The sequence below is a fragment of the Macaca fascicularis genome, chromosome 9 (assembly GCF_037993035.2).
Source record: "Macaca fascicularis isolate 582-1 chromosome 9, T2T-MFA8v1.1".
NCBI classification, from domain to species: Eukaryota; Metazoa; Chordata; class Mammalia; order Primates; family Cercopithecidae; genus Macaca; species Macaca fascicularis.
In genome coordinates, this window is record NC_088383.1 from 124,282,276 (window position 1) to 124,302,041 (window position 19,766).

Sequence of the window (19,766 nt, forward strand, 5' to 3'; positions counted from 1 at the left end):
TGAAATAATTTATTTTCCATGTGGTATTTTTTTTTCCTGAATTATTGCTAAACCACACCATAAAGTAAAAAAATTTTCTAGCATTTCATGACTAATGTTCTGGTATTATATTTCTTATAGAATGGTGAATAAATAAATGAGACTTATGAAGAGTTACCAGTCAATTATTCATCAGTTAGCTAATTAACTATTTGGATAAATATTGTTTGGTGTTTTAAATGATGGGCGTTGTTAAGCATTTTTGAGGCTCTAATTAATAAATGTATTTTTAAGTTTTACTAATGTGTATTAATTCAGATGTCTTTTGATATCTTTAAAAAGGATGATAAACTGTATTTGTTATGATGTTTTCTTTTGTGTGTATAGTAATACCCTTTGTTCAGTAAAATGTCTATAAATCCTTTGACCTTCTCTAAAATATGTGAATTTATTTATTTTATTTTATTTTTTGAGACAGAGTCTCACTCTGTCAACCAAGCTGGAGTGCAGTGGTGTGATCAAACTCCATCTCCTGGGTTTAAGCAATTCTGCTGCCTCAGCTTTCCGAGTAGCTGGAATTACAGGCATGTGCCACCACGCCTGGCTAATTTTTGTATTTCTAGTGGAGATGGGTCTCGTGATGCTGGCCAGGCTTGTCTTCAACTCCTGACCTCAAGTGATCCGCCTGCCTTGGCTTTTCAAAGTTCTGGGATTGCAGACATGAGCTACTGCGCCTGGCCCAAATGTGTGAATTTAAAGTGACTGTAGGATCCTTGTATATTGAATAATTAAAATGGGGGTAAAAGGTCTCGAAAATCCTGTAAACACAATTGAACTACGAATGTTGTCTTAATCTTTAGGAAACTTACTTTGAAACTGAAGGTCATTTCTTTGGTTAAAAAATGTCTTAGTGATTCTTAATGATTCTTAAATAGATATTGTAAATTAAGAAGAGTAAGATTTTCTTTTTTGTGCTGATGTATTGTTTCCCATTTGTATTATAGCTGCTTCTGATGACAGATGTTACAGATATGCAGATTGTGCCAGCTGTACTGCCAATACAAATGGGTGCCAATGGTGTGATGACAAGAAATGCATTTCGGCAAATAGCAACTGTAGTATGGTCAGTATTTATGGGTAAATGGTGCTGTAGTTATAACACACTGCTGCTTTATGATCATTAGCTTACCATTTAATAGCACTGTAGAAAAAACGCACTTTACACATTAAGACATTTAGAAAGTATATAGGGAATCATTCACTTCTTAGTAAATTGTAAAGTTAGACTGGTTTGTTGTTCAAATTTGTCAGTCTAGATTCCATTTTGGATCCATCAACTTTACTTCTTTTCGTGGATGAGACTGGGAACATTTTTTAAAAACTGATATTAAAAAAGACTATAACTGTAAATATTATCTTCTGTCCTAATGAAAATAAGATTATATAGGTAGGTATTGAAATAATTCCCAGTGGATTCCTGTCAGACATGCATTAGTGGTCGTGTGGTCTAGTGCTTTGTTTTCACACTTTGTGTGTAAGTTTAGCCTCAGCTGTTGGTAGTAGTAGTTTCTCTTTTAACTGTCTATATATTAGTGGTTCTCAAGTTGAGGCAATTTTGTCTCACACGGGACATTTCACAGAGACATTTTGGTTGTCACAAATGTGGAGCTGCTATTGTCATCTAATAGGTAGAAGCAAGGGATGCTGCTAAACATTCTATAATTTTTATAAGATTTTTAAAAGGCCTTTTACATCTAAAATAGAGTTTAAGCACTATTGACATTTTAAGCCCTATATTTGTTTATTTGTTGTGGGAGAGCTGTTCTATATATTGCAGAATTTAAAAAAAAATTATAAAATATTTATGGCAGATGAAAATGGATTAAGAGCAGCAAAAATTAAGATTTTAAGTGGTCGCATCTAAACATTCTATGTTTCATAGAAGATATCAACAAATTGAAAGGAAAAATTTAAAAAAGTAGTATTTAGTAGGATTAAAGATTGTTTTTTTTTTCTTTGAGACAGAGTCTTGCTCCATCACCCAGGCTGGAATGCAGTGGCATGATCTTGGCTCACTGCAACCTCCACCTCCTGGGTTCAAGTGATTCTTATGCCTCGGCCTCCTGAGTAGCTGGGATTATAGGCAAGCACCACCATGCCTGGCTAATTTATATTTTACTAGAGGCAGGATTTCACCATGTTGGCCAGGCTGGTCTTGAACTCCTGGCCTCAAGTGATGTGCCCACCTCAGCCTCCCAAAGTGCTGGGATTACAGGCATGAGGCACTGTACCCAGCCTAAAGATTCTTTTATGGGCCTATAGCTTGAGTAAAAATAAATAGTGTGGATACATATTTCCAACTGAATATAATGTATTATTTTTTATTTTTTTTTATTAATGAAAGTATCCACTTGTTTTTCAAGATAGCAGGCAGAGCTAAAAGGCAAAGAAAAGGGAGTTGAAACTAAGTAAAAAATTTGATTGTATAATTAAAAAAATTTCTCCACTAATTAATAATTCAAAATATGTAAATTTTATGATTTTAATCTAATATTCAAAACTTAAAATGGAGGGAAATTTGCAGTCACTGACTCATTAGATTGAACCCTTTTGTTTTCATACATATTCTGTTGTTGTGTACTTTCCAGTGATACAAGTTGTTTTAATAACAAGATATACTTCAATTTTATTTGAGTTTTAACATTAATATAACATGGTTATGTTTTGCAAATTTAAATTACATTTTAAGATATCCACTAATATTCATCTAATGGGAGTTATTTTAGTAGAAGTGGGAGTTGAATAAAATAAGACATGGGAATCAGGGACTTGTATTACAGTTCTTCAGAGAAACAGAATCTGTCTATATATATACACATATACACAGTTTGTAGATATATAAATATATATTTGTTTATATATAATATATAAATATATAATATGTATGTACATAATGAGATTTATTATAAGAAATTGACTCATGTGGTTATAAAGGTTGAAAAGTCCCAGGATCTGCCATCTGCAAACTGAAGACCCAGGAAAGTTGATGATTTAAATTCCACTCCACGTATGGAGGCTTGAGAACCAGGAGTGCAGATGGTGTAAGTCTCAGTCCAAGAGCAAGAAAAGGCAGAGAGAGGAAATTCTTCCTCCCTCTACTTTTTCGTTCTTTTAGGCCCTCAGTGGATTGGATGATGCCCACCATAGGCAGAGCATTTTACTTTACCTGGCGTACCAATTTAGTCTTATCCAGAACTCCCCACAGACATATCCAGAAATAATGCTTAGCCTAATATGTGACCACCCCATGTCTTGGAAAAGTTGACACATAAAATTAACCATTGCAAGTCTACCCTTTGTCAACTTGGCACCTATACATAGCTACATAAACATACTTAATTTTCAAATGAAGATAATAACTAGGTCATATTCTACCTAACATGATACAAGTATCCTGTGTACAACTGGAAAACACATCAATCTCTTTCCCAGAAAAGGAGGTAAAGTCCTTGAGTGATATTTACTCCTCTCCTTGATATTCTATAACTTAAATACTATGATGTAAAATCAACAGTGCTTAAATTCTGATATGAGCATCTTATGTTACATGATGAGGGAATAAGAGGGGAATGAAAACGAAGATATTACACACACACAAACACACACATAGATGTATTCTTAGCAAAATGAGGAGGAAATACAATTACTGTCCTTATTTCTGTAACCGATTGCGTGTTTGTAGCTAGTATTTATACGTATATTCTTTTTTAAAATTATACTTTAAGTTCTAGGGTACATGTGCACAATGTGCAGGTTTGTTACATATGTATACATGTGCTATGTTGGTGTGCTGCACCCATTAACTCATCATTTATGTTAGGTATATCTCCTAATGCTATCCCTCCCCCCTTCCCCCACCCCACGACAGGCCCCAGCGATTCCTCAAGGATCTAGAACTAGAAATACCATTTGACCCAGCCATCTCATTACTGGGTATATACACAAAGGATTATAAATCATGCTGCTATAAAGACACATGCATACGTATGTTTATTGTGGCACTATTCACAATAGCAAAGACTTGGAACCAACCCAAATGTCCATCAGTGACAGACTGGATTATATGTATATTCTTACCTAACCATTCTGTATTTCCTTTACCTTCAGCAAGCACCTTACCTGCTTGTGGTTTTTTACCTGTTAGGGTGACTCAAACTTTTATTCTTGAAGGGTCATTCTTCATTAGTAGTCCTGCTTGAATTGGATTGCTGTAGTTTTCCACTGATCTCAATCACAGGGTAATATAATTAGGATATTTGTCCCTGTCCAACTTTATGTTGAAATGTAATCCCCAGTCTTGGAGGTGGAGCTTGGTGGGAGGTGTTTGGATCACAGGAGTGGATCCCTCATGAATGGCTTGGGCCATCCGCTTGTTGATAAGTGAACTCTCGCTCTGGGTTCACTTGAGATCTGGTCGTTTAAAAGTGTGTGGCATCTCCACCTCCACTCTCACTCTTGCTCCTGTTGATTTAGAGGTGTAAGGAACCTAAAGTGGCCAAGTGGCCATCTTAATTTCCAATTCTATGGAATCAGTGTTGTGTTTTCTGGAAAAAAATATTCCTTCCTCTGGAATTAAGACATCTAGGTCAGCAAAGAGTAAGGTCGCAAGAACAGGAAGAAAAGTTTTGCTAATGAATTACTAGGGACAATAGTGAGTAGTACCACTCCCATTTCCAACCCTTGATTCTTGGTCCCATAAATGCTGGCTGTGAGAAAAAGAGCACCATGTACTGGATGCCGACTCAGAGCTTATATGGCTTTCTGGAGAACCCTTCTCTCAGCCTTGCAAGGTATTACTACTTAGCTGGCACTGTAACGGAATCATCAAAAGCCCATTCCACTGTTTTATGAAACAAGTTGCTTGATGATTGTAGGGAACATGATAAGACCAGTGAGCCTAGGCCCACTGCTGTCCTTCATGTGCTGTGATGTGAGTTCCTTGGTCAGAAGCAATGCTGTGTGGAATACCAAGATAGTAGAAAAAGAATTCTGTAAGTTTACTGATGGGAGTTTTGGCAGAAGCATTGTGAGCAAGGAAGGCAAATCTGTAGCCAGAATAAATGTCTGTTTCGGTAAAAACAAATGCTTCCCTTTCCCTGATGGAAGCTCTGTTAACCTGCCTCCAGGTAGCTGGCTGATTACCTAGGGGGATGGCGCAATATCAGGAGCTCAGTGTTGGTTTCTGCTACTGGCATATTGGGTACCTTGTGGTCATGGCCCTGGTGGATGGAAGTCCATTTTGCTGAGCCCATGCATAATCTCCATCCCTGCCACCATGGCCACTTTGTCCATGATGTTGGGTGATGACACAGGTGGCTAGGGAAGAAGGTATCCATAGAACTGGTCATCTTATCCATGTGATTATTAAAATACTCTTTTGCTGATGTCACCTTTTGGTGAACATTTACACTGGATACAAGTATCTTCACTTATTTGCCATTCAGCGAGATCTGTCCACATCTCTTTTCCACAAATTATTTTTTTTGTCACCAATTTTCCATTCATGTTCCTTCCAAGTTCCTGACCATACAGGCAAACCATTGGCCACAGCCCATGAATCTGTACACAGTTGCACATCTGGCCATTTCTTCTTCCAAACAGAATGAACAATGAGGTGCACTGCTTGATTTTGCTCACTGGGAAGATTTCCTTTCACTACTGTACTTCAGGGAGGTCCCAGGAAGGGGCAGCAGAGCTTCAGCAGTCCGTTTTTGGGTAGAGGCTGCATATTGTGCAGAACCATCTGTAAATGAAACCAGTCTTCTCTTCCTCTGTCAAGTGATCTAGGGAACTTTTCATGAAGTGATAGGTGCAGACTAGGAGAGAGAAGGCACTGTGGCAGACGTGGGGATTATGGGCATTTGGGCCTCTTTTTCATGTAACTTAGTTGCTTCTTCAGGGCCTGCTTGAGCCTGGTCATGTATATACCACTTTTATTTGATGATAGAGTGCCACTGTGCACACCCAACCTCATGGGTTGGTGGGTCAGATAACACCCAGTTCATGATGGGCCGAAATCACCATGGTGGCCCATGGTTAAACATTCAGTTTCTATTAATGCCCAGTAGCAGACTAAGAGCTGTTTCTGTTAAAGGAGAATAGTTATCTGCAGAGGATGGTGATGTTTTGCTACGAAATCCTGAGTCTGCACTGTTATTTTCCTATAGAGGCCTGCCAAAGGCTCCAAAGAGCATCCTGTCTGCCACTGATATTTGAGACACCATTGCATCTGCAGGATCATGTAGCCCAACTGGCAGAGCTTGCATAGTAGTCTGGACCTGCAGAACCCTCTCTTATTCTGAGATCTATTTGGAATTAGCAGCTTTTTGGATCACTTGGTAAATGGGTCAAAGTAACATACCCCAATGAGGAATGTGTTACCTCCAAAATCCAAAGAGGCCTATTAGACATTCTCCCTCTTTTTTCTGTTGGTTATAGGAGGGGCCAGAGGCAACAACTTAACATTCACCTTTGAAAGGGATATCTTGACATGCCCCATACTGCTAGACCCCTAGAAATTTCACTGAGTTAGAAGGTCCCTGAATTTCAGATGAATTTATTTCCCAACCTCTGACACACAAATATCTTGCCAATAAGTCTAGACTAGTTGCTACATCTTACTCACTAGGTCCAATCTGTGTGATGTTTTCAATATTATGGACCAGTGTGATGTCTTGTGGAGTGAAAAGGCAGTTAAATGCCTGAGAACTAAATTATTACATAGGAGCATAGAGTTGGTATACTCCTGAGGTAGAGCACTGAAGGTGTATTGCTACCATTGCCAGCTGAAAACAAACTGCTTCTAGTGATTTTTACTAACAAGTTTCAAGAAAGAAGCATTTGTCAGATGTTTAGCTACTTGCCAGTTGCCAGGAAATGTGTTAACTGCCCAAGCAATGAAACCACATCTGATAAGGCAATTACAATTGGTATTACCACCTGGTTAAGCTTATGATAATTCATTGTTACTCTCCAAGATCCATCTGTCTTCTACATAGACTAAATAGACAAATTTCATGGGAATATAGTGGGAATTACCACCCCTGCATCCTTTAAGTCCTTTATGGTGGCACTAATCTTTGCAGTCCTTCCAGGAATGGAGTATTGCTTTTGGCTTACCATTTTTCTACATAGAGGCTGTTCTAGTGGCTTCTTCTTGGCTTTTCCCTCCATAATTGTCTTCACTCCACAGGTCAAGGAACCAGTGTGAGTTTTCTTTCAGCTGCTGAGTATGTCTATTCCAATTATGCATTCTGGAACTGGGAAATAGCCACAGGATGGGTTTCGGACCCAGTGGGCCCACTGTGAGAGGGACCTGAACTCCACTGATCATCTGGCAGTCATAAGTCTCTGACGGGTGGCCCACAGTGATGTTTGGGTCACAGTGATGTTTTGGGATGTCAGTTCAGAACCAGCATCTAGTACTGACACTGATTATTTCCCTTTCCTCAGTGCATAGTTACTCTGGTAAACACCGTAAATCCCTTTGAGAAAGGCAAGGAGAAAGATGAACAATATACCTTTTTGGTAGTATGTTGAGGTCCTTCCTTAAGGGGACCCAGCATCCCCTTCATTCAAGGCCTTTGGGTCTGTAAACTGGCTCAGTTTTGGAACTTAATTGAAGAACTCTGACTCTCTGTATTTGTGATTCAGGTTAGAGTTTTCTTTACTTAGAACTTTTCTGCTTATAGAAATCTATTAGGAATTTAGTAGGATTTCTATATATTTTACTTCTAGGAACAACCTTATGCTCAACTCACCAATGCCATAGATGTGAGCAAGTCAGACTATTCCAATTGCTGCTTTAACTCTGCTGTTCATCATAGTAACCACACCCACCTTGCCTTTGGTAGTTGAGTGCTGCTACCTGGCCCCTGCCAACCTAGATCCAATTATTCCTATTGCATTTATATTTCCCAATTCAGTGGCTGCACTTCCCACTGCAAGGCAGGGCATATGGAGAAGAGCAGTCATGGAGCTCTTCAAGGATGCCAGTGCTCCCCTCTCAAGGTTATTCCTTTCAGTATTGGTGAAAGGTGTGTCTTCTAGATCCTCTCACGGAGGGTGAGCAGATCTTAAAGGACAAATCCACTCTAACATTCCAATCTCCCTAAGCCATTAAATGTCTTCTATGTTAAACCAAGGCAGATCCAGCATTTCCAAATCATTCACTGTAGGCCACCTTTTGGTCTACGTTTTAGCTAACTAACAGGAAGAGCCCTTTCTGACTCTCCAACCTATAACATTAAATGTATAATGTCTGCTTAGCCTATATCAATAAATTTTGCCTGATCCAACTTTATGTTTTGTCTATCATTTTGCCATACTTTACCATTCTGGAGGCTGGGAAGTCCAAGATCTTGGTGCTAGTAGATTTGGTATCTGGTGATGGCCTACTTTCTGATTCACAGAAGATGTCTTTTCACTGCTTCCTCCCCTGGTAGAAGGGGAGCTCTTGTGTCTTCAGCACTTTATAATGGTGTTAATCCCACATATGAGGACTCCACCATTATGATTAAATTACCTCCCAAAAGTTGCATCTCCTAATAACATCACATTGGGATTGGGTTTCAAAATACGAATTTTGGGAGATGCAAACATTCGGTCCATGACAGACATTTACATATGAAAATACAACATATCTGAGTGAAAACAGATATTCTTAAAAATTGTATTATGTAAATTGCTATCAAGTATTTATTAAGTGGCATTTTGCTTTATATTTTATTTTTGATGATGATGTGTTAACAAGGAAAGAATTGGGTGAGGTAGCATAAGAGAGCAGATGGTACTCACTTGAAATTTAGAATTTGATGTCATGTGTCCTTTAGACAGTTTTATCAGAATGTCTTGTGATTAAGTGAAACCAAATGTTAATGGATACAGAGAGGTCTTTGGGATTTCAGTCTAGATTATGTGCATTGATATCCTATTTCATATAGGTCAAACAATGTGCTTTATTCTCACATATTGTCATTTAAAATGTACATCTCAGTATATTAGAGTGAAGATCAGTAGAATAGCGGTTACTATTCATAATGTGTGTCTGGTTCATTAGGCCAGAAATGCCAGCTATGTTTCAGAATAACAGCTTTCTTTTACCATTGATTAACTTGGCTCTATGTATGCTTGAAACATAATTTCATTTTTTGTACTTGTTTAGTATCAATAAATGACTATAATTTTCCTTTTTTTTGTTAGACTTTATGTTCTAGGGTACATGTGCACAACATGCAGATTTGTTACATATGTATGCAAGTGCCATGTTGGTGTGCTGCATCCATTAACTCATCATTTACATTAGGTATATATCCTAATGCTATCCCTCCCACTCCCACCCCAAAACAGGCCCCGGTGTGTGATGTTCCCCTTCCTGTGTCCATGTGTTCTTATTGTTCAGTTCCCACCTATGAGTGAGAACATGCGGTATTTGGTTTTCTATCCTTATGATAGTGTCCTGAGAATGATGGTTTCCAGCTGCATCCATGTCCCTACAAAGGACAAGAACTCATCCTTTTTATGGCTGCATAGTATTCCATGGTGTATATGTGCCATATTTTCTTAATCCAGTCTATCATTGATGGACTTTTGGGTTGGTTCCAAGTCTTTGCTATTGTGAATAGTGCTGCAATAAACATACAAGTGCATGTGTCTTTATAGTAGAATGGTTTATAATCCTTTGGGTATGTACCCAGTAATGGGATGGCTGGGTCAAATGGTATTTTTAGTTCTAGATCCTTGAGAAATCGCCACACTGTCTCCCACAATGGTTGAACTAGTTTACAGTCCCACCAACAGTGTAAAAGTGTTCCTATTTCTCCACATTCTCTCCAGCACCTGTTGTTTCCTGACTTTTTAATGATTGCCATTCTAACTGGTGTGAGATGGTATCTCATTGTGGGTTTGATTTGCATTTCTGTGATGACTAGTGATGATGAGCATTTTTCCATGTGTCTGTTGGCTGCATGAATATCTTCTTTTGAGAAGTGTCTGTTCATATCCTTTGCCCACTTTTTGATGGGGTTGTTTTTTTCTTGTAAATTTGTTTAAGTTCTTTGTAGGTTCTGCATATTAGCCCTTGGTCAGATGAGTAGATTGCAAAAATTTTCTCCCGTTCTGTAGGTTGCCTGTTCACTCTGATGGTAGTTTCTTTTGCTGTGTAGAAGCTCTTTAGTTTAATTAGATCCCATTTGTCAATTTTGACTTTTGTTGCCATTGCTTTTGGTGTTTTAGACATGAAGTCCTTGCCTATGCCTATGTCCTGAATGGTATTGCCTAGGTTTTCTAGGGTTTTTATGGTATTAGGTCTAACATTTAAGTCTCTAATCCATCGTGAATGAAGTTTTGTATAAGGTGTAAGGAAGGGATCCAGTTTCAGCTTTCTACATATGGCTAGCCAGTTTTCCCAGCACCATTTATTAAATAGGGAATCCTTTCCCCATTTCTTTTTTTTGTCAGGTTTGTCAAAGATCAGATGGTTGTAAATGTGTGGTATTATTTCTGAGGACTCTGTTCTGTTCCATTGGTCTACATCTCTGTTTTGGTACCAGTACCATGCTGTTTTGGTTACTGTAGCCCTGTAGTATAGTTTGAAGTCAGGTAGCATAATGCCTCCAGCTTTGTTCTTTTGGCTTAGGATTGTCTTGGCAATGCGGGCTCTTTTTTGGTTCCGTATGAACTTTAAAGTAGTTTTTTCCAATTATGTGAAGAAAGCCATTGGTAGCTTAATGGGGATGGCATTGAATCTATAAATTACTTTGGGCAGTGTGGTCATTTTCAGGATATTGATTCTTCCTGTCCATGAGCATGGAATATTCTTCCATTTGTTTGTATCCTCTTTTATTTCACTCAGCAGTGGTTTGTAGTTCTCCTTGAAGTGGTCCTTCACATCCCTTGTAAGTTGGATTCCTAGGTATTTTATTCTTTTTGAAACAAGTATGAATGAGAGTTCACTCATGATTTGGCTCTCTGTTTGTCTGTTATTGGTGTATAGGAATGCTTGTGATTTTTGCACATTGATTTTGTATCCTGAGACTTTGCTGAAGTTGCTTATGAGCCTAAGGAGGTTTTGGACTGAGACGATGGGGTTTTCTAAATATGTAATCATGTCATCTGCAAACAGGGACAATTTGACTTCCTCTTTTCCTAAATGAATACCCTTTATTTCTTTCTCTTGCCTGATTGCCCTGGCCAGAACTTCCAACACTATGTTGAATAGGAGTGGTGAGAGAGTGCATCCCTGTCTTGTGTCAGTTTTCAATGGGAATGCTTCCAGTTTTTGCCCATTCAGTATGATATTGACTGTGGGTTGTCATAAATAGCTCTTATTGAGATATGTTCCATCAATACCGAATTTATTGTGAGTTTTTATTATGAAGGGCTGTTGAATTTTGTCAAAGGCCTTTTCTGCATCTATTGGGATAATCGTGTGGTTTTTGTCTTTGGTTCTGTTTATATGCTGGATTACGTTCATTGATTTGCGTATATTGAACCAGCCTTGCATCCCAGGGATGAATCCCACTTGATCATGGTGGATAAGCTTTTTGATGTGCTGCTGGATTCGGTTTGCCAGCATTTTATTGACGATTTTTGCATTGATGTTCATCGGAATATTGGTCTATAATTCTCTTTTTTTGTGTGTGTCTCTGCCAGGCTTTGGTATCAGGATGATGTTGGCTTCATAAAATGAGTTAGGGAGGATTCCCTCTTTTTCTATTGATTGGAATAGTTTCAGAAGGAATGGTACCAGCTCCTCTTTGTACCTCTGGTGGAATTCGGCTGTGAATCCATCTGGTCCTGGACATTTATTTTGGTTGGTAGGCTATTAATTATTGCCTCAATTTCAGAGCCTGTTATTGGTCTATTCAGGGATTCAGCTTCTTCCTGGTTTAGTCTTGGGAGGTTGTATGTGTCCAGGAATTTATCCATGTCTTCTTGGTTTTCTAGTTTATTTGCGTAGAGGTGTTTATAAGTATTTTCTGATGGTAGTTTGTATTTCTGTGGGGTCGGTGGTGATATCCCCTTTATCATTTTTTTATTGCGTCTATTTGATTCTTCTCTCTTTTCTTCTTTATTAGTCTTGCTAGTAGTCTATCAGTTTTGTTGCTCTTTTCAAAAAACCAGCTCCTGGATTCATTGATTTTTTTGAAGGGTTTTTTTATGTCTCTCTCTCCTTCAGTTTTGCTCTGATCTTAGTTTTTTCTTAATGAAGAGCAGTAGAGTTATTTGGATGGAGACTCTGTTACCATTGTTATTCTAAAGATTCACATAAAACTGTTATTCTTTTTCTTATTCTAACATGTTAGCCATTCTCGTGTCATTTTTATAGGTTATTTATCTGATAATTCATGTAAATTTAATTATTTTAATTAGCTATCGAATGTTTAGAACTATACTGTAATGATTATATAGGATAATGCTAATATTTATATACTATATGAAAGCAAAAAATTATGAATCAGAAAAAATAACAATAAGAAAATTTGTTTCTAATGAAATTGGAATGGTTGAAAAAGTCATAAAGTGATTTGAAATTTACAAAAATGTATCTTCTGTAATGTTTTAGGATGAATAAAGATAAAAATTATATCTGGGTATTTTTTATCTGTTAGTTTACAGTAAATGTAATATGCTCTAATAGAAATTAACACCTTTGGAATGGAGGTGATGGCAATGTATTTTATGAAGGAAGTGACTTATAAATAAATACTTGGTGAATGACATTTAAAGTCTCTAAGTGGTTAAAAATTGCTTCAGTAAGTTTTATCTATGGGATAGGTATAACTTAATTTTAACTCTGAACTTTACTGAGTGAAAACAAATATTTAGCTCCCTTACATGAGAAGGCCTCAGGTGTTTATAACTATAGTCAAAACAAAACAAAAAGATTGAGGTGGGGGCTCAGTGTTTAGCATTAAATACTTTGTATTTTTTTTCTTATAAAAATTTTAATATCTAATTTTCATGAGGTAGGTTTTATTATAGGTATTGATAATATGTCAATTATCTGAACCTGGGTATATGTGAGGAACCACCATTAAAGTTTGTATATTGTCTTATTTTTTTTCTTACTTCGAAATTAACTTTTAATTTCTCAATGCCAGGATTAGTTGAAATATGATTATATTATGGAGATTTGGAAATAAAATAAAACTTTTGCAGATTCTTTGAAGACTCAATGAAGGAAATGTGACAGATATATACAGAAGAAATCTCAATTAACCAAAACCATTTAGTGTCTGTGGAAGTAAAATTAGTTTGAGTTATTGTGACAGTCATTTATCTTTTTATATTGTATTGGATTTTGATAAAGCATCTCTTTACCTTTTACTACTTTTAATTTCTGCCTCATTCCCAAGGGTCTGCATGATACTTTTATTAAGACGAGAACCATTTCATTTCATCATTAATGGAAATGACTTTGTGCATGATTTTATTTTTTGAATTGGAAGACTGTTTTCGAATTCACTGGAAAAAGTTTTCATTAGATGGTGCCTGTTTCAAATTATGTAATTTACACACTTTATTTTTTAATAAACATTCATTCCAATTCCAAGAACAGTAATTTAACTTGTTAAAAGAAAAACTTCAGACAAAATAAATTTAGCAGAGCTTATTTGATCAAAGACTGATTCATGAATTAAGCAGCACTTTGAAAGAAGAGCTTCAGACACCTCCAGCTATCAATGTGGGCAGGAAGTATTTTTAGACAGAAAAAGGAAGTGACATTTAGGAACATCTTGATTGGCTACAGCTCACCATTTGCCCTATTTGGGCATGGTGAGATGAGGCATTTGCCTTTTATGGAAATAGTCTAATCAGTTGGCAGCATGTGTTTGGCTGAAGCTCAGCTGATGTGATTAGCTGAGACTAAGCTATCTGTTATAAGAATACACTCATAAATTAGGTTGCAGTTTGTTTACATACTAAATCAGGCCAAATTTAATTCAATCTCCCCTTTTGGTCAACTGTCATTTTTGAGAAATTGACCACAAACCTTAGGCACTAATACTACTTTCTGTCACCATCATAATGGACTTGTTTGGTCTGAATATGGAATTTAGAATTACCAATGTCAAGTCAGTTGGATGATTTTTTATATTATCTTTGTGTTTTTATTATTTTAACTATAGTGAGACCATCTGATGTATAACAGATGGCTGCATATGAACATTTAAGACTTGAGAGGGCCCAGGTGCGGTAGCTCACGCCTGTAATCCCAGCACTTTTGGGAGGCCGAGGTGGGCGGGTCACAAGGTCAGGAGATTGAGACTGTCTTGGCTAACACGGTGAAACCCCATCTCTACTAAAAATACAAAAAATTAGCTGGGCGTGGTGGTGGGCGCCTGTAGTCCCAGCTGCTTGGGAGGCTGAGGCAGGAGAATGGTGTGAACCTGGGAGGTGGAGCTTGTAGTGAGCTGAGATCACGTCACTTCACTTGAGCCTGGGCAACAGTCCGAGTCTCTGTCTCAAAAAAAAAAAAAGGCATCGAGAGGATATGGCATACTAAGGAGACTATTTATAATGACTATCAGGAGGGTAATATTAAGAGACTGAAGTATACTTCTTAGTAGGTGCTCCCATGAATCAAACTGGTCAAAATCAAATATATCAACAACAAGCCAGAAGAGGAATCTACTTGTTTTAATCAATCATCTTGTTTGTTGATTTCTTAAAACTGACTTTCTATCATGTCAGACATAATTTTCCAAGGGCAATAGGAGGTGTTATCTGTTGCACACACTCTTCCCTCATCAGTCAACGTATAGGCCAAAGCAATCATGTTATCTAAAACAACTGTAGCAGGAGAATTTAAAGATGTTTGACGGGCAACTGTAGCCCATTTCTGCTATAGTAGCTAATGTTTGAGACAGATTTCTAATCATAGTCTCGTTACATTTATGCCAAGCCAGGGAAGGAGCATTCTACCAAAAGATGCCCATTTATGGATACTTAGACTTGCTGGCAAACTCCTCTTTATTCTTTAGTGTAAATTAAGAGGTGTGGACCGATGTTCAATTTCCAGTTGGCTATTGGAAATAATCATGACAATTCTAACAGTATTACTGTTAAAATCCCTAATCGACATTTTCCACTTACTGAGACATGGAGTTGCTCATATATATGGTTGGTTGTTAAATCCTATACAGATAAAAATATACTCTGGAGAGGTACGACAGATGGTTCCTTGCTGTGTGTGTTAGGGGCTACAGTAGAGAAGCACTAGTAATATTTCTCCAAGGCTCCATTATGAAATCATTGCATGGTTGAAGGATCTTGACAATTAAAGGGATTAGGGTGATAAATTTCTTGACAAACTGTTGAATTATCTTTCTTTTGGTTATCCTATTCAATTTCTGGCATAATGTAACTGCAAATCCCTCATTATAGGTTTTGACTAAGATTTAAACAAAGAACCTAATGTATGAATCTAAAAGCCTAACCCTATACAAAGGACCAGATATTGCTCTTAGAACATCAGAGAAATTTGTTAGAAGGTGAAGCAGAGAATCTCTAAGATCACTTAAGGATTTAGGTTCAACATAACATATCCAACATTCAGTTACTTTCCCTGCAAAAGCTATTGATTATGAAATCATAATAAGCATGTTATCTTCCTGGGTATACATAAAAAATAAAAACAGAGAAAAGAGGAAAAGAACCATAGTTTCATGGTGACTAAGGAAAGAAGTCTTGATCTGTCATCTTGGGAAAGCTGTTCATGTCTGGGATGTCATTTGTTTCTGAGGAGAAATGTCCCTGGTCAATTTTGCCTTGAAGTTTCCAGTGGGTGTACTGGCCCGAGGCTGGACGGGTCCTCTTAAATTGAGAAATGTGGATCCAAGGCTCAGGCTCAAGGCCCTGAAGTTTTGCTGCAGAGAAGAACTTAGTGTAGTCCCTTGCAGCTGAGTTCAAGGGCAGTCTTCCTCTGGTGTCTCTTTTGAAAAGAGCCAGTCTCCAGGGTGTAGACCATGAAAGGTCTGGTTGTCATCAGTTCGTGGGGGCTTCTTCTATCTGGTGAAAATATACTTTGGCAAAATACATTAAAGCCTTGCAATATCAAGTCATGTCAGAGTTTGTAAAAGCAGGAGATACATAAGTTCTATTATTAGGAGCATAGGCCTTCCAGTAACCATTTTATAAGGGATCAATCTATGTTTTCCAGTGGGAGTGAATATGATTGCCATTTTAATTTGTAATAACTTTGAACAAGGCAGTGTAGTTAGCTTTGCCTATTGCCATTGTGTTTATAATACCTTATTTGACTATTTTGCAGTTTGTCCATTGAAACATATGCCTCTATTGCTATGATTGGCCGAGACTCAACTATCTGTTACAAGAATATGCTTGTAAGTTAGAGTGCAGTTTGTTTACATCCTAAATTAGGTTGTAGTTCACCACTTATAGAGACAACTTTAGGCCAAATTTAATCTAATTTAATAAACTAATGAAATAAATAAGAGAGAGCCTGATTCAGTTGAATTGTATTTGGAGTTAGAAATGTTTAAAGTTCACTAGAGGATTTAAATATACACTGAAGTTTAAGAATCATTGCTGTACAAAGGTGAAAAATAACATGCTTTTTAAATTTTCTAGTCTGTCAAGAACTACACCAAATGTCATGTGAGAAATGAGCAGATTTGTAACAAACTTACCAGCTGTAAAAGCTGTTCACTAAACTTGAATTGCCAGTGGGATCAGAGACAGCAAGAATGCCAGGCTTTACCAGGTAAAGATTTCAAAATTTAGTGAATGAGTTTCTGGTATACAGATAAATACTGACATAGAAAAGTACATTTCGTAAGGACACTACATTTTCTAAAATTAAAGTCATAACAAATATCAACCTATAACATTGTAGTACTAATAGCACTGTTTCTACAAGAAAAGTTTTTTGATTGCATATTTGCTTCCAATTATTTTAAGGTGTTCATATGTTTACTATACTGTTGAATTGATTAGATACCTTTTCATTGAAAAAAATCTTAAAGATGTAGATAATAATAAGCACTCAGACTTGATATTCAGATTTAACAAATATTAACATTTTGTCATATTTTATTTAAGTGCCCTTTATTTTCCAAACTCAGTGCATATTTTCATTATATATTATAACATTTATAAAAAATATTTTAAGGAAATAATAATATAGCACATATTTATTATATATTATATATTTGCCTTCTCTGTATCCCAGGGTTTTAAAAATATTATATATAATATGTTAAAAATAAATACATAAATATATTACTTATATGATATGTAACATAGTATATTTATTAAAATTATATATCTAGTAATTTTAATGATATAAATATATAATTTATATGTTTAATAAATTTAAACCATAAATTTATATGTTCATTATATTTTATAACATATAATACAATATAAATTGTTTTTATATAACATATCCTATATATAATATACTTTTATAATAAATAAATTTCTTATAATAAATATTATCTGCTTTTATGAGAATCCAAATTTTACAAACTACAGCAAAGCTCATTTTTAAAAGTAATTTCATGTTTTCACAGTTAACATTGCTAGTGGATGCTAAGTACTCTTCCTTTGAAATATAAAAGATAAAATGAGAAAATTGAAAGGTAATACAGGCATTTAACCAGTTCTGCTTCTTATACAGATAAACTGAGATCCATGCTGGTTAAGTGATATGCTCAAAATTATGTGGCTGGTAAATGACAGAGTTGTAGCTATTAACTAGGTGTTTTATTTGTGTTTAGTATTTTGCCTCTCTTAATCCCAGGGTTTTTTTTTTTAAAGAAAAGTTTCTGAGCCTATGTAATTCTAAAACATATTGGAAAATTCCATCACAGAATTTGTCTAAAAGAGAATCTTTCTTACAAGTTCATGTAATAAAATCAAAATTATTTTGCCTTTAAAAATACCATCGAGGCCAGGTGTGGTGGCTCACACCTGTAACTCTGGCACTTTGGGAGGCTGAGGTGGGTGGATCACTTGAGGTCAGGAGTTCAAGACCAGCTTGGCCATCATGGTGAAACCCTGTCTCTACTAAAAATACAAAAATTAGCTGGGTGTGGTGGTGGGCACCTGTAATTCCAGCTACTTGGGAGGCTGAGGGAGGAGAATCACTTGAACCCAGGAGTTGGAGGTTGCAGTGAGCAGAGATCACGCCACTGCACCCCAACCTGGGTGACAGAGTGAGACTCTGTCTCAAAAACAAGCAAACAAACACACCATTGAGGCATTGGAATGTCATTCATACTTTGAATTTTGTTTACATACTGGCCTTTAAAGCTTTTAAACAGTGTGATGTGCATGTGTGCTCATTTTGAGAAAGATAGTATTAATAATGCAGTAGGCAGGATTTAAGAAGCAAGAGTGAGATGATGCTAAGAAGTTGAAAGTGGTGTTGATCTCTAAGAATTAAACTATAAAATGAAAATGTAGATCAATGAAAATATTTACAAAGTTTCCTTAAAATGACAAGGTTAGTCTTGGACCAAAACAAGATTTGAATGAAGGAATGTATATATTTAAAGGAATATTACTTTGATAAGAATGGAAATTAGTTGCCAGTGGAAGTTTGGAAAAATGACAGTAAAGTTACTTTTGGTAGTACTCATCTATTCATTCCCTGGGAAAAAAATGTTGCTTTGTTATAAAGGCTGCACTTGACCAGGCTGTTATTTTGGAGATACAATGAAATATATTATACACAAATTCCCTTTTCTTAATTCATATTTACTAAGCAGCCAACTGGCTATATATCGTTTGATTTCCATTCAGCTTATCTCAAGGAAGTGAATGCTCTAAATAGAGGGCCCAGTCTGTAGAGCAGTTGTACAGTTCCATGACAATTGGTGTATTGCATTTTTTTACATTGATCTCATATGAGCTTGGCAATTTGAATTTATCTCACTAAACTCATTATAAATTAATTGCCTTCCTTTAAACCCCACTGCCAAGTTGATGCTCAATACTACAAAAGCCTGAAGTATAAAAATATTTGGTTTGGTAATATAATTTAGTTTAGCCACAAAGGCCCATGCATTTGTTTTTATTTGAATGATTTGTCAATTAACTATTTTTGTTCTCACTAAAAAATAAATGAGGAGACAGGCAATAATAATCTAAATTCTTCCTTGAGTCAGTAAGGTGAGAAAAAAACATAATTTAAGAAAACTTTTGCATTGTAAGGAGAACTTTTTTGGTATTTTGGATTTAAAATGACTGGAATAATTGAAACACATATAGCCTCAAACTGAAAACCAGGAAATGGTACACAGTCTTATTAAATGATAATTATAGTTTATTGAGGGATTACTATGTTCCAGCTGCTGTGAGTTATTCATGGTACCCAATTTAATCCTTAGAGCAGCAACCATGAACGAACAGAAGTCCCCAACGTGGTTTTGAGTGGGTCTATTTGGTGAAGACTAGTAGTACTGAGACATTATTTGCTTTTAAAATTCTCCATTTGTTATGGGTTTACCATGGAGTTTTATAAAGGCTATCTGATGTATGCTATTCCTATAAAATGAATGTAGAAGAAGGTATGAGAATATAGCTGTCAAATGCCAAATATTAAAGACATTTACAGAAACATAAAACAATAAAAATAAAATATGCTATTAAGTTGTAATGTTCCCCTTCAACATTTTGTTCTGAAATATTTCAAATATTGAAAAACAGAAATAATTGTGGAGAGTACACCGAACGCCTACATTCTAGATTCTACA

At 36.3% G+C, this 19,766-nt stretch overlaps 1 protein-coding gene across 10 annotated transcripts in view; it reads left to right on the forward strand.

Moving 5' to 3' along the window:
• ATRNL1 (attractin like 1) overlaps nt 1-19,766 on the forward strand; it is an 842,049-nt gene that overhangs the window by 157,468 nt on the left and 664,815 nt on the right. For all 10 annotated transcript variants that reach the window (XM_045362239.3, XM_074002848.1, XM_005566518.5 and 7 more), the window contains 2 exons: nt 984-1,102; nt 16,636-16,768. In XM_045362239.3, coding sequence (XP_045218174.1) covers nt 984-1,102; nt 16,636-16,768 — 252 coding nt within the window. The remainder of the gene's footprint in view (nt 1-983; nt 1,103-16,635; nt 16,769-19,766) is intronic.